This window comes from Colius striatus, chromosome 13 (genome assembly GCF_028858725.1).
Source record: "Colius striatus isolate bColStr4 chromosome 13, bColStr4.1.hap1, whole genome shotgun sequence".
NCBI classification, from domain to species: domain Eukaryota; kingdom Metazoa; phylum Chordata; class Aves; order Coliiformes; family Coliidae; genus Colius; species Colius striatus.
The window spans coordinates 8,537,342-8,563,454 of NC_084771.1; the positions used below are offsets into that span (position 1 = coordinate 8,537,342).

The following is a 26,113-nucleotide window of genomic DNA, read 5'->3' on the forward strand; positions in this document are numbered from 1 at the left end:
TGCTGTGGCTGATTGTTTGCAGCAAGCCTGCAAAGACTCCCCAAGATGATCTGAGAGCTGTGGGTTCTGAGGAGGTTTCAATGCTTCTCCTTAAAAGATGCAGCAGAGAGAGGGACCCAAAACCTCTCTGCTGTGGAGTGCTTCCTCTGGGAAAGGTCCACTTCCCTTTGCAGAGCAAATGCAGAGACAGTACCTGAAGACAGTTATTTCCACATGTGGGTAATTTTCTTTGACACTCCAGTAAGTGTTCAAGGCTTTGAATTCTTGTCCTTAGCTGAACCTGACAGGGTAAGTTTTAGCATTGCAAACATTGACATTTTTCTTTCTCTTCCTCTTCCTCTATGTTGAAGGATCCAAGAGTATTTATTCTGAACAAGTGGCTCTTTCTGAAATAAAAGAAACTGTAGGAATTCACACAGTCCCCTCTGTGATATTTCTGGACTTCCAGAGCTCATCTCCTGTGTGCAGAAATACTCCATTAGGAGACCACTGCCTGGTACACTGAGGCTTTCATTTTAAGTGAAAGACACAAAGTTGTGTGTATTTTCTTTGCAATGGTGTGGAGGTCTCATTTTCATTGACACAAACGTCTTTAATTGTGTCCTGACACAAGCTGATGATGTCCATTTTGACTTGAAGGCCACTCTTCATTGCAAATGAAAATGGGACCTTTTAGCCTAATGTGTATTCTGTGTGTGTATATATATTTATGTATGTCTTTACTGATCTTAATATAAGTCCATTGTCAGCCTCAGTAAACTTTGGTTTGTTTCTCAGTTTAATCTGCCTGGCACAGGAGTTGTATGGATTTCTCTACACTTGGTGTGAAAACAGCTCATCTTTGACTATATTGTAATCTTCTATGTTTCTATCTCAATTAAATGCACTGTGTTATGAGATCACCTGAGAGTTACTACCTCCTTGCTCTGTGGTTGAACTGTTCACCTGCAATTTAATGTCCACAGTGTTTAAAATTTCTCCTTAAATTCTGCACAGCAAATAGCTCTACAGAAGGATTTACTAAGATGGGTTTTTCTTTTTTATTCTATATCTGGAGAGCAAAAAAAAGAAGATAAATCAAGTTTCCTGGCACTCTGGGATGCATCAACGAGAGTGTGGGCAGCAGGTCCAGGGAGGTTCTGCTCCCCCTCTGCTCTGCCCTGCTGAGGCCTCATCTGGAGTCCTGTGTCCAGTTCTGGGCTCCCCAGCTCAAGAGGGACAGGGAACTGCTGGAGAGAGTCCAGTGCAGGGCCACCAAGATGATCAGGAGACTTGAACATCTTTTTTGGAAGTCTGATACAACAAAGGCACCAATCACTTTGCCCTTCTTTATAATTTATTGACAGATTTTCTTCTCTGTTGAGTGGAAGGATTAATCTTTTTGTCTGTCATCCTCTTAGGATGAATATATTACAGAGTAGTTGTTATCTGATAGCTCTTGGTGAGGTCAGTTGTTTTGCAGCATACATGTAAAGTCTGCCATTCTCAGTAGTCTGACCTGTCTCCCTTTATATCTTCATGTGCTTAAGGTCAACAGAGACCTCATGATGTGGTCAAGCTAAGTATACTTATGGTTGCTATTCTACTCATAATTGGGATAACTGTGTCCTTTCAATTATTTTTCTAAAGCATCTTTCCTTTTCTTGACTCCTTTCATGAGACTTCCTTCATGTACGTTCTGATCTAGTAATGGCTTAAATCTTTAGCTTTCACACTGTCTGTTTTTATATAGCTCTTTTCTTTCCTTCCTCTTCTACCGACAACAAACTGTCATTTTGCAAATGTTCTTTTTTTTGTGGGCAAAATACTGCCCACTTTGATGTTCTCAGCTAATTATTCTTCACTGACAGCCTCTAAAAATGTGTTCTTGTGGCTGGTTTTCTACATCTGAGATGCCAAGCCCTGACAACGTATGGCTAATTATAGGTGATTTCACTTCACCAGAGAACAGCTCAGGGAAGGAGAAACAGACCACAGACACTGCAAAAGGTGGGAGACCAAATGAAATGCAGAGGCAAGGTATAAAGCTGCTTTTAGCTTGAATAGCTGTCCTCTTGTGTGCGACTGAGGGAGTGGAAAGGGATGGATGTGTTCCAGGTTGTTCATGGCAGCAGACAATTCAATTGATAGACCTTGAGAGAGAAAATTACTCTCCACTTGTCTTTGTGAGCACTCTTCCTTTTATAAAAAGGGGAAGCAAAGAACTACCAAAAGACTGGTGTTAGTGCTGAGCTGCTTGTTTTAGGTATTCAGGTTATGAAGCAGGTTAACGCAGAAGGTTTGCATTGCAGGTGTGTGCGTGTCCAGTTAGTGAGACAATCATCTGTAGGAGGTTTGTGCCTATTCAGGTTGTGCATCTGGTTTCTGCACCTTCCCTTTCTGCAGCAGGTTTATGCATAGTTAGATCAACAATAGGTGTTTTTAATGAATCAGCAGTGACCAAGAAAACAGCAGAAAGCAACTCTGCAGATCAGGTGTTGCTGCCTCTGGAGAGGCCATACAGATGGAGCTGTGTGGAAATGACTTTGACTCAGCCAGTACAGATATCTGCCTGGTCTGCTCAAACTTATTTGTGGAACGGGGTGTTCATATTCAATTAATCAGGCTCAACAGTCCAGCTGGTGACAGTGCTGTCCTGCAGAGAAGAGCAGCCCCATAGCAGTCAGAAAGGGCAAAGTGTTATGCCATGGCCTGGTGAAATAAAATCTATAGTATGATACGGCTCAGGGATTGCTTGTTCATGGTTCTTATTACCTTGACACCATCCCCTTAACACACTACCCTACCTAGCTCCTCACCTTCCTTTGCCTTTCCCATAGAAACAGCTACATCCTTGCAGTACAACTGCTTCACAAACCAGTTGCCTCCAGGAATCAAACCTGGCCTCCCCTGCAGAGGGCTCAGGGTTGCACACAGGTACGTAAACCTTTCCGGCGTGCACACAAACGGGGGCTGCACGCTGTGTCCCGCACGGGGCAGAGCCCACTCAGACACCAGCCACGTTCGGAGCGGCTCTTACCTGAAGCTCCTCTCAAGTCTGGCCGTTGGTGATGGGCCGTAAGGACCCGTGTCACTGCCGTTTCTTGGCCAATACCTGCTGCAAGGGCACTGGAGAAACGGGTTCATCGAGTCAACGCCGCTGGTTGAGTCGGGTCGGCAGCCAGCACCGCGGTCACGGGCGCGGCGGCCGCAGCCCTGGCAGCGCGGAGAGGAAGACTAGCGCGGGCCCTTCACTTCCTCCCTGTCGGGGGCACGGAGTGGGGACGGGCGCCTGGGCGAACCGCGGGCGGCTGCGTGGCGAGGAAGGAGAGCAGCCGCGCGACAGCAGAGGCAACAGGCAGGAGGAAGCCGAGCGCGGGGAGAGCGAGAGCGAGGGCGAGGCGAGCGCAGCGGAGCCCCCCGAGGGAGCAGCAGGCGCCGAGGCAAAGGCAGGCGGTGGGGAGCGGAGGCAGGCGCGGGAGGCGGGAGCAGCCGATGCAGAGGGAGGAGCGGGCGGCCGGCCGCAGCCAATTCGGGGGGCTCGTCCATTTTTCGGCGTGAGTCGGTCACGTCGGTGGGGTGATAGTAGGGAGCCGGGAAAGGGCCCGCCCGCTCGGGCTCGCACTCTCAGGCGTGCCGGTTCTCCGCTCAGAGGAGCGCCGCTTCCTCCTTCCCCTCCCTCGCCGAGGCCGGCGCCATGGCGGGAGGCTGCGGGCCTGCCCGCTGCTCGCCGCGCCGCGCTGCCTGAGCGAGTGGCCGCCGCCCCCGCCGCCTCAGGTACCCGTGGGCGCGCGAGCGGCGGCCGTTGGGGAGCGCGAGCGGCGGCCGGTGGGGCGCGCGAGCGGCGGCCGTTGGGCGCGCTGTGGGGAGCGGGGCAGGGTCCGGCGGGGCAGCGGGAGAAGGGCAGCCCTCTAACCGTCAAGGAGGGGGAGAGCGGCCAGTGTCGGCGAGAGGGGCAGGCGGAGAAGAAGGAGGGGTCCTGAGGCGAGGGGCTCTCGCCACGGCTCACGGGCTTCATTCATCGGTGGCTCCTCCCTTCTTGCAGGCTGCGGCTTGCGGGTCTCGTCCCGGCACCGGCAGGAAAAGCCAAAAGTTCGCCTTGCCCCGAGCTGAGCTGCTGGCTGCTCCCGAAGCTGCGGAAGGAAGGGGGGTACAGAGGGGCTCTCCTTGCATTTCATGTTTCGTCATTCTGACAGCATTTTGGCTTTGATTCCATCTTGCTCCTACCTGTTCCTGAACAGTGACGGGGAGAAGAGGCCCCGTCCCACCATGTCTCGTTACAGCCTCCATAACCTCCTGGACTGGATGTATGGGGGTGTGGACCCCAGCTTTGCTGGCAACGGAGGGCCAGAATGCGCGGCCTTTCTCTCTGGGCAGCAGCGCTTTCTGGAGAGTTTGGTTTTCCTCACTGTGGGCTTTGTGGAGATCCTTCTGTCCCTGTGGAAGCTCCGGCAGCTGCACTTCAGGGAGCTGGAGGGTCACCTTCTGCAGCAGCCCCAGACTAAGCAGGAGAGCTTGGGCAAGAACATGCTGCTGGTTGTGGTCTGTCTCATCTTTGGGCTGGAGGTGGGGTTCAAGTTTGCCACGAGGACCGTCATTTATCTCCTGAATCCCTGTCATGTGGTCACTATGATGCAGGTAAGGCTCCTGTACGGTCACCAGGAAGTTTGCTTTAGTTTCATGGGTGCAAGGCAGTATTTTCCCCATAGTCAGTCAGTTTTTGCACCAGGAGTGCATAGCAAAACTGTAGAAAGACTTTGAAACTGACTTAGTTTTTAATGAGCTGATTTGAAATCTACTAAAAAAATACCCAAGTCAAATGAAAAAGTGAAATTGTAGTGATGACTAATGTTCCAGTGTGTGCTTGAAAATGCCAAAAATTTAAGACTGTCTCCCCCACTTGCTTTCACCTAATCCTTGTTTCAGGAATAGAAAATGCTATTTCCACTGACAGCAGTGGTAAAATTGGCACCAGATTTAGTGAAAACAAGATTATTGCTAAAGGACTATGGAATTGACATGGAGATTTTTCAAGGAAGTGTCTTTTAGGGGTGTGAATGTATCTTGTGAAGGTGTTGAAGAAAGAAATTCTTCTTTATTTTATGCAGACAATATTGGTTTAGCCTTTCTAATTTTAGAAGCTGAGTAGTAAGGAAACAAATGTTAACCTGTGTCTCAGACATGGGTGAAATGTCTTAATACATCTGTCTTAACACAGTTTATCCACAGGTATTTGCTTGTTCATGCATGGTAATGTGCAATTTGTGCAGCTTCCAAAATAGTGGAAGTGTTCATAAACAGTTACTGAACTGCAAGATCTCAAGCTTACAAGCTGTGTTTGTCATGAGTCCTGTGCGAGTACTTAATTTGTTGGGTTCACTGAGCTTGGTAAGGAGTGTTAAGGGAAATGTCAAAAACGATTGTTTTGTTTAATTTTACCAATATTGTACCCTCAGTGCTGGACAAGTTACATAATTGAAGCTCAAGAATTAATGGAAGGATGTCAAAAAGGCTTTCAGAAAAGCTTCCATGGTAACAACATCTGTCTAGGGTCAGGAACAGATGACAGTGAGACCAGTGCCATTCTCAGTGTCTTGCTGCAGAATGCTAAGTGGTCTGGGTTGTGTCAAATCAAACCAGTTGCTGGTTTCACTCCTGGAGAACATATCCTAACAGGCACAGAAACATCTTTTCTGGATGTACCAGAGGTTTGAGGGAGATGGGCTGGCAAAGGGAGAAGTTCTTACAGCAATATTCAGGACCTTTCCAGCAATGAACTTACAGCTCCAGAAAGAACTTAATTAGTAGATTACGTAAATTCTTAAGCAGTGATGCAATGTTAGCTCAGTATTTTACACCACAGGACACTTGCTTCCCTGAAGTGGTAGCAATTGCTGCGCAATCAAATTAGTCAGTAATGTTTAATGAAGGACAAAGTAGAAGGTGTGCAAGAGCTGTAGAAATAATTAATAGAACCACTTTCCATTTCTTGGCAACACTCAGTGTTTACTGGATAATTTTCCCATCAGTTCTCTGGGAAGAAGGTGAAGGTATGTTACTATTAGGATTTGAAATGTCTTGGTGCAGTATTATAGTCTGATGTTATGGTAAGTATTTAGCAAAAGCTGATGGTTTCACATCCACTGGGGAGCTGGTGTTGTTTACTGCATTCGTTAGTGCTCTCCCCAGGAAGGTGGAGGCATGGGCAGTTCTTAATCTTTTTGATGAATTGTGAAGTTTTTATAATTCTATGCTAATTACTTGTCAGAAGTGGTGTTGTAGCCATTGTGAAACTGAGGAGGTGGGCATGTCAGCCGCATGCAGAAGTCATGCCTCTTCATCCTCAAACAGATGTGTTAGAAATGGGCCTGCTCTTAATGTAGAGAATGAAAATGGCTGCAAAACTCAACAGCTTTCATGAGGGAAGACAGATTAGATACAAAGACAGTCAAACATCAGAAAAGCAATACATACTAGTTAGAATCTTGCAAGCATTGTTTTTCTGGCCTGAATTTGCTGAGGACAGCAGGCTGTCCAGATGAAGTATACGAAGATGTAATTTCTCCTTCCCTCCTGTTCCTGCAGCAGTTGATATGTAATTCTGCTACTGTGCTTAAACATTGGGGTGAACAAAGTAGGAGGTGAGGAGATGAAACATACTACAACAATCAATATCACTTCAAAGGGAAGCCAAAAGTAGCTGTTGGTAAAGGTTTCTTCTTTCACTCAACTTCTGTTTTCCTTTTATTCAGCTGAGACTATTTCACCTCAGAGCAACAAAGGCTCTGGGCTCCCAGCCAAAAATATTTGGAACTGGAAATTATCCTTCAAATTTTCTCTGCATAAAAGCAGAAGTCCTGCTTTTAAAAAGACCTAAGACTGAAATGAAATTGCAAAATAAAATGGGAATTACATCTGTGGTGCATCTGGGCAGACAGAGCTCCATATTGTAATGGATACTGAGCTCTACCTGTTTTGGTCAGGTGTTTCATTCTGCCTGTCATGCCAACCTGTGTTCAAATCAAATCTTTTTCATAAGTGGGAAGAACTAGTCTAGTTGCATAATCACAAGGATGAGCTGTCCATCAAATGAACATATTTAGCTGCCTAAACAGTTCTCATGGTTAATTAGATTCAGAGAATTTGTTGCTGTCCTGTCATCTAGTTGAGTTATCGAGAAAAGGTACTACTCATCTCCAGCCTTAGTCTTGATTTTGGCTTCTTCAATAGCTTTTGGAAGAAGAAAGGCCATGTCACAGATGACTTAAATGCAGCATCACTGAGAGATAAGTATTTCTATTGAAAACATTTTTGTACATATATATTAAACCAAAGGTGACTGGAAACTTCTGTGGTTTCTTTGACAGCCACCCCGTGGGAATGGGAGTGTTTCGTGCAGTGCAATGTTTGGTTAGCATGTAATGCAATGGGGTGGGGAAAGTCTGTAAAGAAATGGAATTGAAGATGTGAAGGAAGTCTAGTAAGTTTCTTGTTCAGCAGTATAAGAGAGAATTCACCCAACAGCCAATTACAGCACTATTTATTTCTTCACAAGTTTTGTAGAGGAGACTTTTAGCAGCATCCAGAACGTGGTGGTTGAGAAGCACACACAGAAGTGGGAATGAGCATCCAAATACTTACAGCATTGCTCTAGTGAGATGAAAGGAAAATCTCCCACCTTGCAGTGTCAAAAGCAATTATATCAAACCCAATTTGTTTATCTGTTCTATAAAATATACATTTTAAGACTTTTCAATCCAAACACAGTGTTCACATAACAGTTGTTCAGGTTCAGAGAAGGAGCAGTTAGAATATCTGTTCTGTACCTCCAGTTTGGAATTTCTGATGCACATATTTGCAAGCTGTTATTTCACAATCCATGTAGTTTAATGAAAATGCATCAACACAGATGTCTTTTGATGTCCTGTAAGACATCAAGCTGGAACTAATGGGCAACTAAGATGAAATGTAGATAAATACAAACCAGAACTGGGAGCTAAAATTAGTCTGTATTGCAAAAGACATTTTTGTTGTAGAGACATGCAGTGCTGGATGGTGACTTCAGACAGTGATCTTTATAGGCAAAGAGCAGTTCAGTAAAGGGCAAGTGATAAGTGGGAAAAAAGCAAGGGTAAGAAGTACAGGGGAGGCCGGTTTTGTCCGATCTAATGTTTGCGTAACTAAACCCAGTGCCAAGTGCATCTGCAGTTCAGTAAATGCTAAATCCTGTGTTCATTATTTCCAGTTTTAGCTTCTTTAGTGACCTGGATCCTTTCTGTCCTCTGCAAAAGAGGCTACTCTGTTTTTGGAAACAATGGGCTGTTTTGGAAACTTACATAATAAACATAGCTTGAGTGAATTCTGAACCGTGTGGGAATGTATCCCAAGAGATAACTAATTAATGATCTCTCCTTCTCCCGTCTCCTCTTTTCTTTCTAATTCTTTTTTTCTTAAACCTTGGATAAAACCTGATTATGTGGTTAAATGTGGTTGGTTTGTTTGTTTGTTTTCCAAGAGTGAATCTGGATTTAATTTGTGTACACTGCTCATAAGTGCTTTATGATATTTGGAAGAATCCAGTTAAGCTGTGTATGGTTTTCCATCTGTCTCTTCAAAAGCTTGAATTAAAATTCAAGGGATATTCAAATCCTCTTATTTGGGAATGAATATTAAGAGCCTTTGACCCCAGAAACTCAGTAAATTTTTGTAGAAATGATACACTGGAAGTGTTAGTGGGTTGTAAGAGCAACATCCTGCAAGTAAAAGTTTCATGAGTTACTCAGTTTTTAAAGGGTGGCAATATTCCAAACTGAAGCTGTTTTGCAATAGATTTGTTCACTATTGAATGTATTAAGAACAGCAAAAGCAAAATTTCCTATGAATACCTACCATCTTTCACAGTTCATGTTTCTAAATCTCCCTTTTTGTATGTGTGCATATTTCCCTTATCACACAATCACAGAGTCTCAAGGGTTGGAAGGGACTTGAAAGCTCATCCAGCCCAACCCCCCTGCCAGAGCAGGGCCACCTAGAGTAGGTCACAGGAACTCCTCCAGCTGGGTTTGAATGTCTCCAGAGGAGACTCCACAGCCCATCTGGGCCTTATCTACAAAACTTTCCTGTATACCTCCTGTGTTCCAAAACCTGGCACTGCTACCTGCAGAACTTGTCATTTGTAAAACCCCTCAGAAGACAGAACTGTGTTACAGGAGATAGTCTCAAACTGCAATTTAGCCGAGTTTGGTGTGTTAAGGATTTTAAAAATATACTAGAGAAAAGCAAGGCTGCATCCTTGGAGTATGGAATGAGTTATTACCAGATCAGTACACTTGGTGTGTCAGACTGTTGTAGCAGGGCCAACAGCCCTTTCAAGTGACCTGAAATGCTGTTAGGCATAAAATTCATCACTTAAATGGAAGATGTGTGTAATCACAGCTCACAAACAGATTCTGAAGTATGCTGCTCAATTTATAGATCTGCATGATAAATAGTCTTTCTTGTTACAGCTGCAAATTGTCCTGTGATACTTCCTCTTACAGCTTATTGCTAGAGAGAAACATCATTATAGTGTGCAGTGAAAAAGGGTGGATAAAGAACAATTAAAGCACTGAAAGCACCGGTGTTTCTTGGTGGCAAGCCTTATTTCTTGCAAAAGATTGCATTTTAGTGCTAGAAAGATGGTAGCATAGATATGAAGTGACAGATCATGAAAACAGATCATCAGATCTTCTCTACTGGCTCTGTGGTGCTTCAGAACTATGAGTTTGGCTTAAAAAACCCACATGACTTGTATAGTTTAATCTGCTCTTGGTTCCAAGAACTGTAATTTTTTCCTTAATTGCTACAGTTTGTTTTTAAGCAATGATTTTGTTGTGTCTAAAAACCAGAACACTGTCAGCTGAAGTTTAGAGGCTTTTAACTGATACCATCATTAATGTAATAATTATTTATTGAGCTGAGGGAAAGCTTTTCTGGGATAATTTCAACCCTGTTTGTTTCACCATTGTGCTTATTTTTAGTCAGTCCTAGCATAGAGTAGAAAAATTGAGCCATAATAGTATGAGGCAAGGCAAGGGTTCTTATTCAGAGATAATAGTCATTTTAATTTAATATAAAAAAGAACAGCAAATGTGTCTTAAAGCTGGGAATCACAGATTTCTTTGAAGAGATGCCAGTTCAGCCACTTCAACAAGATTTGGCTGGTACATGCTTTATCTTGAGCTGAGAATGTGCACGCTTCAGTTGAGGTGTTAGGGATCAGTGTCACGCTAGCCAGGAATGTTCTAGTTGAGGAATTGGAGGATAAAGCTGTAGGGTTAACCTTTGTTTTGAAGTTGCTAGAATTTATAAATAGCTTCTGTTACTGGAGGGTAGAATGCAAACTTCAGTAATTCTCTTCTTGATTCTGTGTGTTCTTATGAGAAAAGGATATCAGACATGGGGAATTGACCAGAAGTAATCTGACTTTCTACAAAGGAGCAGGAACTGCATGGTTGGAAATTCTGGATGAAAAAGCTTAACTTTCTCTTACTCCAAATATTTACACTGAAAGTTGTTATCTAAAGGCCATCAGGTGAATAATCAGGCAATCAGATAGGGGTTTGTTTTGATGAGGTCATAACAGATGTAAAGCAAATATCAATGTGTAGTTTGAGCAACAGCTTGTGGAAACACCAGCCTTTTAGGTTCTTTTTTTCTCTTTTTCTTTTTTTCCTCTTCTGCTTTGTTTCTTTTTTTCAGGTTTTGGGGTTGGGTTGTTTTTGCTAAGGATAGTAGTGTGAGTGTTGTGGTGTGTCACTGTTGGCTGCAATATGTTTTTAGGATGGAGTTTTTCACCCGTGTAGCAGTTTCACACACCATTCCTTGTAGGTTGTTTGCCAGCAGCTTAAACTGATTTTTCAGGAATAGCTGCCTGAGGCCTTTAAGAACTTCTGTGGAGTGGTGAACTAAATCAAATAGCAGCAGTCACCATAGTAGACACCTTATACATTCCAGGAATTGGCATGATTTTCATTCTAAACTCCCCTTCTTTGTTGTTTCCCGTGCACTGCTGTGTGTGTTTACTCCTAGTCCCGGATGATGAGTTTTACTACAGTGCTAGTACATCAGCCACATTCGCTATTGCAATGTGAACTGTGCTGATGTTCACTGTGAACAAGTTCTTTGCCATGAATTTGAAACCTGTGAAGGATGTAATAGGACTCATGTTTCTTGTGACAATCCCACAGGGCTTTAGATAGATATTGTAAGGGTTTACATTTAGTCAGGATGCCAAGTGATTAATGTCAATCGAATTTAATTGTTTATATTTTAATACTTTGGTAGTTAGTGAAATGACAACTTCAGTTATCAGGAACATGATGTTATATATATCTTAGCTTTTTATGGTCATGTTACTGTTTCTGTTTCTTTGGCAAAGAATATTAGTAATACTAAATCTTATTAGATATTTATTATCCTGGTTAGGTATTTATTATCCTGTTCTTTATAAAGATGACAAATTTATCTTGTGAAATTCTACACATTGAGGAATTGTGAAGTGTGACAAGAAAAAGGTATTGATGGCTTGAGGCCGAGCAGAGCAGGACTTTTCCACGATGGTTTTGCTTCTGGAGGAAACTGCTGTGGAATGTCGTGGTTGTGGAAAAAGTAACAAAAGTGAATGTGTATAAATGCCCATGAGAATCTTGCTGGCAACTCATTCAAGCTTGCACAGCACAACTGAGAGGTGTGAAATAAAGTTGATCTAAACTCAGTAGAAATTGAAGTTTCTTAGGAAACTGGGCTTTTGAATGGTTTTAAAAAATTCAGCTGCTTTTTTGTTTTTACCAGCAGACAGGTGTTTGATTGTCAGGGTTTACCAAAACAGTAAGCTAGGGATGGGAAATGAAGTAACCCACTACTAGTGAAGGGCTGGTGCAGATAGTGATTAGAGAAAAAGGAAGAACAACAACTTCAGTGACACTTATTCTTTGAAATGCTGTTTCCTAAGATGTGATAACTAATGCTGTTGCACACATAGAAAGACCTGAGTCATATGTTAATAATCAATCCCTAGAAATCTTTTACCCGAGACTAAAAAGGGAAGAAGGTGAGTACAGGTTTGTCAAGTGAACAAGCTAAGCCTGTGGAAGGGGAGACTAATCTAGAATGTCCCAAGGAACACATAGAATTTACAGGACATTACATTGTAGAGGATGGAAATTGTTCAACTTGCTACGCTTCTTTCATCCCTGGGTAGAACTGGGAAACTGGGAGTTCAGAAGGAGGAACAGGCAGCTTCTTGTGTTCCCCAAGTCTAGTTCATATAACACAGAAACTACTTTTACTATCATATTACTTAATACTCTGCCAGCAATATTCCTTTGAATTATGAATATTCTTAACACTAGATTAACAGTTCCCCAGGACACATTAATTAATCCCTGGACACATTAATTAATGCCTGAACCTATCTGACAGTTGCAGGAAGGCAGCTGTGATCTTTATGCTAAAATATTAAATGTGTTCAACTTAGCAATGTGTTCATTTAGCAATGAGAATGTAACATCTTTTGATCTCTGTTTTCTTTTCAGATTTGTCAGTCTGAGCTTGTCAAACCACACTTTTAAAAACCAGAAGTTCTCTTTCAGAAGGCAAACAGACACTCTTTAGGTAATACAGCTGTTCTGTGCTGGGTTGCAAGTTTGCACAGAGACAGTTGACATCTAACAAACCTAGATGCTGAGCCAAAACTGGATGATGGGTGTTTAACCTCTCCTTCCTGATAAATGACAGAGGGGTTGTTTCGAACCTAAAAATAATTTTAGAGGTAATTAACAAAATCTTCCACATCTTTTAAATTATGCAACTACTTGAATGTTCCTTGTCTTAGGTTTTACCATTGTGGGAAAAACGGATGGTTTTCACATAGAATCATAAAGGTCTCTTCCAGCTGCAATGACTCTTAAACCCCTCCAGGGACGGTGACTCCAGCACCTCCCTGGGCAGCTGTTCCAAGGCCTGACAACCCTTTTGATCTTACAAGCACTGCTTCATGAGATGTTTAATCTGTAATGGTTAGAGTCCTGTGACTTGCTCTTTTCTTCTCAAGCTGAGTCTTGAATTGTCTTCTTTCTAGTTTGCTTCTGATCAAACAAGATGATGTTTGTGTTACGTGTGTTTCTGTCTCAGCAGGACTAAGACTGGGAGAAGAAAAGCCTTTCATGGCAAGTTTTGACAGCGCTCTCTGCTCCAGTGTACTAACTGAAAAATAGCATCATTAAAATACTTTGAAGGAATCTCTTAGGTGTAATAGTTTGTAGAGGTTTGGAATGTTTTGGAATTAAAAAAACCCTGGAGATCCAGCTAAGTAATAGGACCAAAGGAAAAAAAGTCAATGAGCTCTCGCTGTTTGGAGTGCTGATGGAGCGAGACAGTAACATTCAATGAACAGAGAGGTACCCAGGCTGAGATATTTGAAGAGATATTTTATTGTGTGACCTACTCTAGGTGGTGCTGCTCTGGCAGGGGGGTTGCACTGGATGAGCTTTTGAGTTCCCTCCCAGCCCTTGATATTCTGTGATTTCTTCAGTTCAGAGAAAGTATTGCTGTCATATCCTTCAGTTGCATCCTTTTCAAGGAAAAGTTTGTGCATATCCTTTGATAAGTTCTAAAAAGGAATTGATAAAAAATGATCTTTTTTTTTTCCCCAGCTACCCAATTGCTTTTCAACAGTAACAGCGACAGTTTGACTGTGCTTTCTTTCAGTGATTAAAAAGGGAGTGAGCAGGGATCTGTGGAGGGCTTTGTATGCTTTGTAATACCTAACTATTGCTGTCCTTGGTGTTTTCCAATTAAACTAATACAATGTTACCTGCTGCTTATGTTCAGAACAGTCCTGTTACATGCAGGCTCTTCTGCCTGCTATACTGACACCAATGAGTAATACAGCCAGAGTTAAGGAAATAATGATCTCTCAAGTTTACTGAGCTGTGAAGGGATTTCTTGGGAACTCCATCAAAACCCAAATGACTTGGTTGCACACATTTCCCTTAGAAAGTTTTAAAAACCATATTGCCACAGGCAGAAAAATAGCATCCTTTTCCTTCTGCCTTCCTGCTGTCCCTGACCTCTGGATACCACTTGGCACTTCATCTTCTTAGTGTGTGGTTAGAAGGAAATGTGGAAGAGACTGATTTGCAGCCCAATCCTGGATTAGTTCAGAGCAACCATGAGTTCAGTCTCTTTAAAATCTTGTCTCAGGGAAGGAGTAGTCAAGCAGTGCAATCCTGTATGTTGCAGTCTCCAAGTTACAACAGCCCTGCTGACCCATCATGTGTTGCAGTATGACCTTTGTATTTGGACTTATGCAGGGAAGTGCTGGCCATGCAGTTCTTCATGCCATAAATATTTCCCATGGGAATGGACAATAATATTTATGGTCTTGCAGAGCAATTCTGGAGTATACTGACAGACTTTTGTTTTCATTTGGGTCCTCAATGTTCACGTGGATTTCGGTTTGTCGATTGACCAATGTTACACGTTTCTTTGCCTGAGAACAATTATGGAATCTTCTGGTCCTGTGCTGGTGAAAAAAGACTCACAATGTTGTCCCCACTTAGCACCTGTTATCTGTCCATTTCTTTAAGGCCACTCGTGATTCTGTACCCTCACTTTCTCTCACTCTTATTAACCATTATTTTTGTACAGATTGAGGACTCCGAATGTGTTAAATCAATCCATGTACAGAAGGTGTTCTCTACTTCTTGATCATTCTTATTGAACTCTGTAACCTTTTTCTAAATCTGCTGCTTTTTTGAGGGGAGAAAGGTTAAAGGGAAAGGGAATAATTAGAACTGTGCCCAGAATTCAGCCTATCAGACAATGTATATTTTATAGCTTACTTTTCCCTCCTGAAATACTTTCATACGTTGTGGATTTCTGGTTCATTATTTTGTCCTTTTTGTTTGTAATGTGAAAATGTAACAGGTAACACATCTGACAGAATGAGGAGGGACACTGAAATTGTTTCTTAATATTTCTTCAAAATTGAAAGTTTAGTTATTCTGCCTTGAACTGCTGTCCAGTTTACATCGGGATTCTGCAGCGTGCCAGCGAAGGGGGCTAGGATCTCTGCTAGCCTGAGTGCATAAAACCTTGGCAGTTCCAGCAGGAAAAGAGAGGCTGCAAACCCTTCACAGCAGTGCTACTAATTAAGTATGACATTGTTTAGTTTCTAAAACAGCTGTTTCTTCCTGCAAGGCATGGGATTTTATTTCCAGTACGACAGTGAGATGTAATGTGACTATGGGATAAGTGTTGGAGCTTGTGAGCTTGTCTTCTGTGAACTAGGTATTTTAAGACTGCTGATTACTCTGAGCTGAATGATGACACTTTATCATGTTTTAATCTAGTCAGTGTTCTTTGAAAATCAGATATAAGGGCATCTTGTAAAGCATCCCTTTGAAGAAGTTGAGGTTTATTTTATACATATTTAGAGAGAAAGTCCTTGATATTAAATGACTAAAGCTGAAACATTTGAAGGGAGGTTATCCCCACCCCATCCTGGTGAGGCCACAGCTGGAATGTCCAGTTTTGGGCTCCCCAGTTCAAGAGTGATAGAGAACTTCTGGAGAGAGTCTAGCATGGGGCTACCAAGCTGCAGAGGGGACTGGAACATCTCTCTGACTAGGAAAAGCTGTGGGACCTGGGGCTGTTCAGCCTGGAGAAGGGAAGGCTGGATATCTAAAGGGCAGGTGTTGAGAGGATGGGGCCAGTCTTTTTTCTGTGGTGACCAATAACAGGACAAGGGGTAATGGGCACAATCTGGAGCACAGGAAGATCCACTAAAAAAGGAGGAGAAATTCCTTTGGTGCTGAGGCGAGGGAGCCCTGGCCCAGGCTGCCCAGGGAGGGTGTGGAGGCTTCTTCTCGGGAGGTTTTCAAACCCACCTGGACACGTTCCTGTGCCCCTGCTCAAAGGAAACCTGTTTTAGCAGGGGGTTGGTCTGGGTGAGCTCTGGAGGTCCCTTCCAGCTTTGAGCATTCTGGAATTCTGTGATTCTTAGTTCTAAAGTTTTAACATACATTCTAGTTATAATTTCTCTGCTGTCACAAAAGATGGGAGTCAGGCTTATTTTCTGAAAGGCCTCTCATAAGAGGGAATTGTGTGCATGAAGACACTAAATGCCCTTTTTTTCCTCTCATGAGTTCCTGAAACTGTGTTTCTTGCAGAAGAATTATAAAAATAAGCAGCTGTGAATCTTATTCTCTTCTTTGCCTGTCTCCATGGTAGTGAAGTATTTTAGATCATTGTGTCTCTCTCAGTTTTGCAACAATGACATCCTTTTATACTACTAGCTGGTTTTTTATTCTCAGTGGTGAAATTCAGACTGTATACAGACTGGTATTGTACTTCTTGCTCTACCAAGTGTAGAGCGCTCTGCAGCGTGCCAGAAAAAGAAATGTCTGGTATGATTAAGACATATTTCTGGTTTGACTATTTTGTGTGTATAGAGAAAAAGGTCAATCTGAGTTTTTTAAGTAGGTCAAAGTCTCTTCCTTGGAGTAGGGGACAATATAAAGAATAAGATTTCTATCACTGAACACTTAGGTATAATCACTTCATGTCTAGAGTAAGGCTTCCTGGTATGAAGATTTTTATGTTGCTGTGAGAGGATTTGGACATCAGTATCAAAAGATGATGCTTATTCTATAAACTTAGATTGGGCTTTGCTACAAATCAGCAATAGTTTACATAAATTTCAGATTGGGTCCTATTTATGGTAGGAGTGTGGCCTTTAAAGAAAACTATTCCTCCAGTTGTTGCTCAATTACTTTTGATCTTGTGAAATAGCTAGCTAGTAACTGGTGAAATGTTTACAATACTTTACTGACTGTGGAACATGTTAAAGATAACCACTGAGCTTATACACAGAGCAGATACCGTGGTAGTACTTTTAGGAAGTCTTAATAGGTTCCTATAGACAGCTAGCTCACATGAGATCTTAAAGAGCTGTGCCCTTGTGGCCTTTAGAACAGCAGGGACACCATCATGATCGAGGGGCAATAGAGTAATCTGCTTTAAGAGAGACATTTTATAATGATAGTATCAAGCAGCCTGGAATTTGACTTGTTTTTTAGGCACAGGTGGAAGCTGAACCCTAGATGCTGCTCATACCATGTAAATCCTTTTCTATGTAGGTAATGTAAAACCTTTACATTTGCTCAAGGTCTTTTGTCTTTTCTTGCTCTGCTTTAAATCCATTGTTCTGGTTAGAAGTGATTTGTGATGTACAAAGCTAGGAAATAAAGTTCTAGAAACAGAGTCTAAAAGAGACCATGAATTTCAGTTATCATTAATTTAAATGTGTTTCCAACATTTCAGATTTTCCTCCTTGCCTGTCCCCCGTGTCGGGTTGCAATGATCCTCTTCAGGTAACGCCTCTTCCCTGCTGCATTTCTGTCCACTTGCATAATGTAACATAACAGTTAATCACAGCTTAAGTCATAAAATATTAAGATATATATCCACTTGGAAAGATGTATCAGTTGGACTGAGAAATGGCACCTTGAAAAGAGTCAGAGCTCAAATTGTAGGTGGTGAGCTGTATACCATTGGTTCCCTCCTGTGGGTGGTTTTGGCCTTGCTTAGCAACTTGAATCAGCTCAGATGACAATACAGGCATCTTTCTGCAGATACTGTATGGGCTTGTGTAATTTATGTCATAGACCTTGTAAATTTTTATTATCCTCACTAAAAATTACTAAGTGGGTTTCATTAAAGGCTATGCATACAGTATAGGCTTAGTTTCTAAACTGTAAATATAAGTTAAATGGTGAAAGCAAATTCCTGCTGAAATACCTAAAATATTGTATATTGTTGTTAACTTTAGGAACCAAAAGTGTTTTTAATGTGTAGGAAGCAGGAATAGACCACTGCAGTAAAGTCTAGTAAACATCTAAGGAGTGTAACTGGTCCTATTGCAGGCTGAATACAGAGATATTGTGTTAGTGTCTCCATCTCAGACTGTGCAAAAACTATGTCTGAAATCCTGGATTTACTATACATTTGAAAAAGGCCCATTACAGAGTGGAGGCCACAATATTTGTTGTTTTTCAGAACGAGCCTTTCTATGTTCTGCCACCCTGACAGCATATAAATTACCTTTGAAAAACTGTTTTGAAATGATAATACCTTTTTCCTCCTGCAGTTACGTTTAAATTCCCAACAGTTTATGACAGGCAGTGGTTGTAGACAGTGTATTCTTTACTTTGTGTCTTATGTAGGTTGAAACAGTTCTGATCCTCGTTTTGTGTTTTTGTAATGCTGCAGTGAGTGGCTCAGAAAAAGATGGCTGAAAGCTATACAAAATGCAGGGTTATAATACTATTTCCTGCCTTATTCTTTACTTGGAACTTGCTGATGCATTTTGACAAATGTAAATCTTTTATTGAAGGGATTTTTTTCCAAGTTCCCGAATCTGTACTTTGAAGCCAAACGTTCATAGAATTAGGAGTGAAAATCTTTTCTCAAATGTGTTATTTTAAGCTCCCAAAGACAAATTGAACAGCAGCATTCCAATTATTTAGCAGCTTGCATCACAAACAGTATTAATAAAAAAGGGCACTCCAGGCTTTCTAGGACTCCAAAGCCGGTTATGGAAAGCAGTGTGTATTTAGAGAGGCTTCTGTCCTGGTTATTGTGTTTAACACTCTCTGGTGGTTGCATTTAACAGAGACATTACTCAAATTGAAGCCAAAATAATTTTCTTAACTCTCTTGCTACTTTTTATTGAAAAGATGTTATCTAAAATATGTGAAAACCTGCATTTTGATTGCCATCTATGAAAATAATATCCCATCTCTCTTTGTAAGGTTGCAGATGCACATGCTGAATGGGGCCCTCCTGGCGCTGCTGTTCCCTGTCGTTAATACTCGCCTGGTGAGTGTTCCCTACTTTTCCTCCTTTTTTTCATTTCTCAAAGAGTTTCTTTGGAAAGGTGTTAGACTTTTGCTTTCTTTGGTCCCTTAAACTTCATTTTACCAGGCTGTAGATTCCTGATACAGGTCACGACACTGGAGCCAAAAATCCTAATCTTGGATTTGAATGTGTTTATAAGTCACCGTAGAGAGCTGACACTGCTGGATCCCAGGTGTCAATGGCAGGGAAAACTTAACGGCTTTGAAAGAGGCTGTCATAGGTCCCAGTCTGTGCTCACTATTCAGTTTCAGGCTTTTCAGACATGTACATATAAAATTTCTCAGGAATGGAAAATGCCAAGTGTTGTTGGTAGCTGTCACCTTCTCTTTCCCAAGATTGGGTGCAGTAGGTTTCTTTTTTACCTTCACATTTTGAAATGTATAAAACTCTTGTTTTCTGGATGAACAATTATCCTCTAGTGTTTCTAGTAATATTCTCAAACCTATTGAGAGTTAATGGTAAGAAAAGTTACCCTGAGTCTGAGCCAGATGAGCTATTTCTTAGGATTATTTAAAGAGCTGTTCATAGAATCACAAATTTACATTGCCCTTCCTAATCTTGTAACTACATATGTTCTTTCCTATATTATAACAGCTTATGTGCACTTGGCAGTTATGTTTTAATAAAACTTGATGCTGCTGAAGGGGCATCAAATGAATAAACCGAGGGTTTTTTCCTGGTAAGAACAACTGTCTTTATTTTGTATTCCAAACTGTCTCATTTTTCAGTAAATATAAACTTTAGCATAACAAAACTATTTCTCTGAGTTACCTTTAAGAAGAAAGTGCTGAAATATTTGATATTCAATCATTAGATTTTTTCTCTGCCATTATCATAGAATCATGGAATGGGAGGGTTGGAAGGGACCTTTAGACATTATGATAGATGTCATTCATATTAGGGCAGTGGTGATTAATCAAGAAAAAGGCAAGACTACGTATGAAATTATCTCCTTTATTAGGAATAGAGGAGCCAAAGGTTAAAGTCCAAGAGCAAATATTTTTGAACCAGTACAGCTTAGGGTATTTTTGGCCTAACAGCAGCTTGCTAGACTGTTCTCTTTTCAGTGTTTCTTCTGGCACAAGATAACGTGGATGATGGTTTATAGCACTGCTGCTTTGGCCCAGATTCTCTCTTGGTAGACACACATTCTGCTCTGCAACTGTTGTCATGGTTGTTTACACTGACATTGTCCTGTTTTGATGTCTGTCAAAACTTAGTAAGAAGTTCAACAAGCAGCAGTAAAGTCTGTCAGCAGTTGTATTATACAGTGTGTGGCACAAAGACCATGAAAAATCGGGCATCCAACCCAACTATTAATGCAGAAGTAAGGAAGGAGATGTTGTTAGGGGCAGAGAAAGTTCTGAGGTCGCTGAGAACTGGAAAGCAGGAGATTAGTGACTCCCGTCATTGAGACATTGTACCAAATTGGTGCATTGCTATAAGCACCAACACACATTGCTGTTACCTTTCACAGGGTAAAATGTGTTTTATCCTTAGGATTTATTTGATATACAGCTGGATATTGTCTTGTTGTAAGTAGTTTATCTTCAGCTGACATTCTCCTAAACCTCTCTTCCATGTGGATTGCCTGTTAGTTCTCTTACAGGCAACAGATGGTGACTATTGAGCTGTAGACTGTTTTTGGAGAGGCCTGCTAATTTAGTTAGCATATGTATTGTTGTGGAGATAGAAGCAGTGAGCTGCAGGAGAAAATGCTAGGTGTATAGTTTTATTTGATATATCAATAATCTGAAAGAGGCAAGAGGCAATAATCATTACTTCACCAGCTGATGGATCTTTGATTGGGAACTAGTGGGTGTCAGGGTTTTGATTCTGTTACATTTATACAGTCTGTTAGGGTCATGTATTTTTGCTACTAATTACATTACTCAAGGCATTGTAAGTATTCTTTTTGCATATGTGATTCAGTACTGAATTATCCGGAGAGTAAGTTTTTGGACGCTTCTGACATAATTTGGCATTTCCCATTCTCTTGTAATATATCTATTAATTTATTATTATTATTTTACAACCTCAGTCATTTAAAAACTCTTCTTGAATATAGTTGTGGAAATGGAGAGTTAAGATATTTATTGAAACTACAGTAGAAAGCTTCTGCTTCCTGCTGTTTGAACCTTTCACTGTCACTATGCTCATTAAAAATCTTGTTGGACTTTAATGGGCACCTGGGATTGTGTTAAAAAAAATGTAGCCTGGAAGATGAGGTCAGTCTGTTCTGTTCTTTCCAAGAAAATATTTTCCTGCCTTGGCACTATATTGAGAGGACAGCAACTGACAGTCTTGAGCAACAAATGTACCCACTTGAATTTATTTGGCAACTAAGTGTTCCACTTATTTGCAATTTACAGTGTGCTGATGGAGTTAAGTTTGGTGCATTGAAGTAGTAATTGGATAAAGACAAAACAAATTGTTTCTTATTCAGTTAATGTTTTTGTCAGCTCTTATTACCCTTTCAGAATTAAAAGGTGTTTTAATTTTCTCTCATAATTTAATTCCTTTCTCATGATGCAACTCATTCTTGGTCAGGAAGAGCAATTTATGTGGAAAATAGGGTAATTTTTATGACTCTTAAACAGAGGAGAAGAACATGCTAAGTGAATTAGATTGTTAGGCTCTCAAGTGGGAGCCTAGAAAGGTATGTGAGGATATGGAGGAGTAGAAAGATTACTTTCTTTACTCAAAATAGTGTAGATTCACTTAACTGCCACAAAGACTGCCAAGAGTTTGGTCAGTAACTGATTTTGTTTGAACTCTAATATTGCATTAATCAAATTTTTAAGGAAAACCTTTCCACTGGTTTAAAAGTGGTGGGCTTTTTTGCAAGCTGATGTCCTGAAAATGTTGGTATAGATAAAGGAAAAAACAGGACATGTCCCAGAGGTGTTGGAATTGCAGTCTCTGCTCACACAGCTGAGGTGGTGCAGTTGTAATGTTTCCAGGAGCTAGTATGTTCTATTATTAGAACTATTTGGCTTGAGAGGTATGTATTCTAAATCTAGCCTAGGAACAGAATTATACTCTGAGCAGTATTTACAGTCTACTCTGTGTAGTGCCTCGCATCACTGCCTGCTGTACTTCTGTTGACTGTTAAGGTAATTATTATTCATTGTCTGAAATGCCTGTGCCCACACAGCAAAACGGAATAGGTCACAGTAGGACACTGTCATAGCTAACCTGGCTTAGTCTAACTGGCACAAGCAAAATTAAGAGAACAGTTACACATTAGGGGTTGTTGAGAGATTGTGCTTTGGTATCTGGTAGATGCTAAAGCCAAGGCTTCTGCATCTCTCATCAGTTCTGTGCTCTGTCCATTAAAACGGTATGTGTGTGGAGTGGAGGCTACAGTCACACTTCTTCTTGGTAATGTAAACCAACCTTCTGCTGGTGGGGATAACTAGTCTTGATATTATCTCTAGAGGAACTGGAAAAACATTCTTTCTGAATTTGGTGTTATTTACCTTATATAATTCCTGCTTTTAGACTTGACCTTCCAAATGTCTGATTGTGCCCCTTGCATCGTGAGCTGCCTTGTGTACTCAATTTGAGTGACCAGAAGACAGTGGTGCCTTTTGATGAGACACAATAAACACCAAATATAGTGCTAGTCAAATACTCAAAACACTGATAAAAGGCAAACCAAATGTATTCAGTCCAGAGTGCACAGTGCAGTGCTTGAGCAGTTGTTTGGATGAGTCTGTCTTGGTAACAAATATATAGTGATTCTCAGTCTCTCTGGGAACAGGTGTGGTTGAAGAAATGTACCATGAACATCACTGGTTTGTTACCAGGGGCATACTGCTCTTTAAGAGGGGCTGCTAGGTCAGAGTAGAGGGGGAAGGCAACCTCTTTACCACTTCCTGAAATGTTTGCTTGTTTTCACAAAGAAGTTCTTTAAATCCAAGACTGATCCCTTCCACCTTGTCTTCACTTGCAGTTTCTCTTTGCAATGTAAAAGGTACCAGTCTGCCATCTGTGAGTGGGTGTTTTACTGAGAAAAACATTTCTAAACAAGACCTTTAGGGCAGGGTGAGTCAGGTGCTCAGTACAACTTTATAGTTCTTCTTTTGTGTTAGTTCATTTTCTGTTTGTTGTAACCTGTCTGTACAGAAATGTCTGCTTTTGCAGCTCTGTACCAGGAGAAGCACTTGTGTGAGTGGCCAGGCTTCAGAACAAGCAATCTTTCATAGTGAAAAAAAGATGTTTTGTTTTACATTAAAAAAATATATTGTCAACAGCACTGCAACAAAACAACTGTTACTCTGTTCTCAGAAGTGTCCTGAGCACAGTGTTTGTGTAAGCAACCCTCACAACTCAGGGAGTGTAGAAACCCTTAGGAAACCCCAGATACTAAATAGAGAATGCCCCTTGGCAGGAGTGAGTGCCTCACATTGTGGTGTGTATGTCAGGGGCTATTGTTTCTGCAGTGTGTCTGTTGGAAAAACTGCTTTAGCCTCTTTCCCAGTGATCATTTCCTCACTTTGCCCTCTTAAGGGTTGGAAAGGACCTCAAAAGATCATCTGGTCCAACTCCCCTGCCAGAGCAGGGCCACCTAGAGTAGGTCACACAGGAACTCCTCCAGGTGGGTTTTGAATGTCTCCAGAGAAGACAGTAATTGAAAAGGAAGGCTGTTTGGGTTTTTGTTTTCTTGCCAACAGACAAGCCACTTATGTCTGGATTCACTTAAGCCTGTAGAATGATAGAATGAGTTTGTACTGGAACGAAAGCTGATGGCTTTGAATTGTTCCTGGAAGGTTTCATACTTGTGTGGTGATGATGTCCAGCTTTCACTTCTGGAAAATAATGGAAAAGTATTTCTTTTCAGGTTTATGAATTTGTATTGTTCAGTCTTGAATGTGTTGCTTTAGTTTAACAAACTGATATGGACAAAGGCATTTACTGATGGGAATAACTTTCAAATACAGTGCAACACCTTTTTGAACTGATAAAGAGCTAGAGTTAGTTGAGTCTGGATTAGGAGGCTCAAATTGAACTCAGGAGTTGTAGTTCAAGTTATTTTTAGCACAGTCTGAGTTCTCCTCCAAAGAAACAGGCATTCAACTAAACAAACAAATGAATAATTGTATTTTCCCAAAAGTTGTCAGCAGGTGAGAAGTACCTGCTTTCCTACTAACTGTTAAGTTGTTTGCAAACCTTCTAAATAGGCTGTTGTCATGAGGGGTGTGTGCCTCATTACTTTGGGATTGTGCATTGTTATTGGTGATTTATGCTAACTATGAAAGGGGAAAGAGCAATGCTTTGCTATTCCTCCTTTGTTGTGCTTCTGGCTGCTTTTGTGCTTTTTGAATCTGTTTGATGTGCTGGCCATTAATGTCACCTCTTTGTTAATAGATGATAAAATAACGGACTGTCACTAGGAGAATGGTTACTTGTAACTCAGTTGTTAGTAATGAAAAACATTTACAAATATTTTGCCTAATGATTTCTTTATGATTTCCCAGCTTCCATTTGAAATGGAGATTTATTATATCCAGCATGTGATGCTTTATGTTGTGCCCATCTATCTGCTGCGGAAAGGAGGTAGGTTGTCAGTTTACTCTGCACGTATAGATTGGTCCTATGCAATGAAAAAACTGTGCTTAATGATTACTCTTCCTTACCAGTTTTATCGTTGTTGTTAGTTGATAGTTTCTGGTGTTGTGTTGGAGTTGTAACCCAGGTAACAAAGTCTCGTGGCAGGCACTGAAATGGAAATTTAGGTCTTTTATCTAAAAGGATTTCAAGAATGTATTGGTGCTCTATCTTCTTGAATAGCATCTCCTCTGTCTTGCACTGTTGCTGGTGGGATGTATTTTTAAGACTTTTACCTTCCTGGATGTCTCTTGAAGTACTGTGACTTTAAAATGAGATGAAGGAAATGATTACTATATCCCTGTAAATACTGGCTGGCTTGTTGGAGAAATTCCTGAAATTCTGAAGCTCTAATGAAAGGTAGTGACACATGTTGGCAAAATGAACTAGCTTGCTTGTTATCTCTTCTAACAAGATTACTATCTTACATTCACTTATACCATGATAGTTCAGTATGTGTGGGAATCCCAAACTGCTCCACCGGCCGGTGCCTTGTCTGATTGTACTGCTCGGAAGGCACTGCAGTACGCATTTAGCTGGTGTGATGCTTTGCCCCCTCTAGCGTTGACATCCCTCAGCTGTGTTTTCTAGAAAAGCTACATTATTTCATCCAGGCAATAAAAGATGATGGTTTATGGCCCAGACATCCCGTAGCCTTTAATAAAAACCCCGACATGCGATATCAAGCATGGGATACGATTTAGCAAATGCTCACAGTGAGCATAGCCAGCCTCTTCCATTCTGGTGACTCTTCTGTGTTTTATACCAGAAATCACCTATAATCCTTCACACTTATTTCAATGTAGGTTTCCAACCTTCTTGTTTTTCACCGCTGAGTGAATCTAAATAACAGTGATCTGAAACAAAAAGTCTGGTATCATACCTCAAGATATTGTTTTGTTTCTCTTACCAGAGAAATATACCTGCCACATTTAGAGATAATCTGACTTTGGTATCTTAAAAGTTCTGCCAGATAATGCTATAGTGTACTACAGTTGTAGAGGCTTCACAAATTCCTCATTATTGCAGAAGGGAGGCAGGGAGAGGGGGAACAAAGTGAAAACAGCCACCTAGTGCACCACAGGCAATGACAGACGAAGCTCTTGTGATGTTACTGAATGACTTTTTGATGGCCTTTAAGTTCTGATATTTAAGTCCATTTTAAGAGATGTATTTCTTTCACTTTAAAGTTTGGCTTTGGATGCCACTTGATGTGTTTGTTTGATTTTTGTTGGTTTCTTTGTTTTGTTTGTTTGGGGGTTTGTTCTTTTAGCTGTAAAGGTTCTCTGGGTTCTTCAGCCTCTGTTTGCTGGGGCCGATGGGACATAGCTGGAGTCTGAACTGTGCTGTACTCTTGTCATCTGAGTGCAATTTCCTCCATTTCTGCCCTGTATAAATTCCCAGGTATTTGCTGCCATCTAATGTTGAGATGGCAGAAGTGACACTTCTGAAAGAATTTGGTTGGCTAAATATAGCCATTGTGATTACCCTGGGCTGTGTAACTCATAACTGTTCATCTTGTTAGGCAGATGGCTCCTGATCACCCGAAATACCTTGT

General features: G+C 41.2%; 1 protein-coding gene across 2 annotated transcripts in view; it reads left to right on the top strand.

The window, feature by feature from the left end:
• Positions 1-3,481: 3,481 nt before the first annotated feature.
• TMEM164 (transmembrane protein 164) overlaps positions 3,482-26,113 on the top strand; it is a 33,954-nt gene continuing 11,322 nt past the window's right edge. The window contains exons 1-5 of one of the 2 annotated variants that reach the window (XM_062006867.1): positions 3,482-3,536; positions 4,025-4,617; positions 17,347-17,396; positions 18,837-18,903; positions 24,426-24,504. In XM_062006867.1, the coding sequence (XP_061862851.1) occupies positions 4,156-4,617; positions 17,347-17,396; positions 18,837-18,903; positions 24,426-24,504 (658 nt within the window). In that variant the 5' untranslated portion in view covers positions 3,482-3,536; positions 4,025-4,155. The other variant, XM_062006866.1, reaches the window with a different exon arrangement.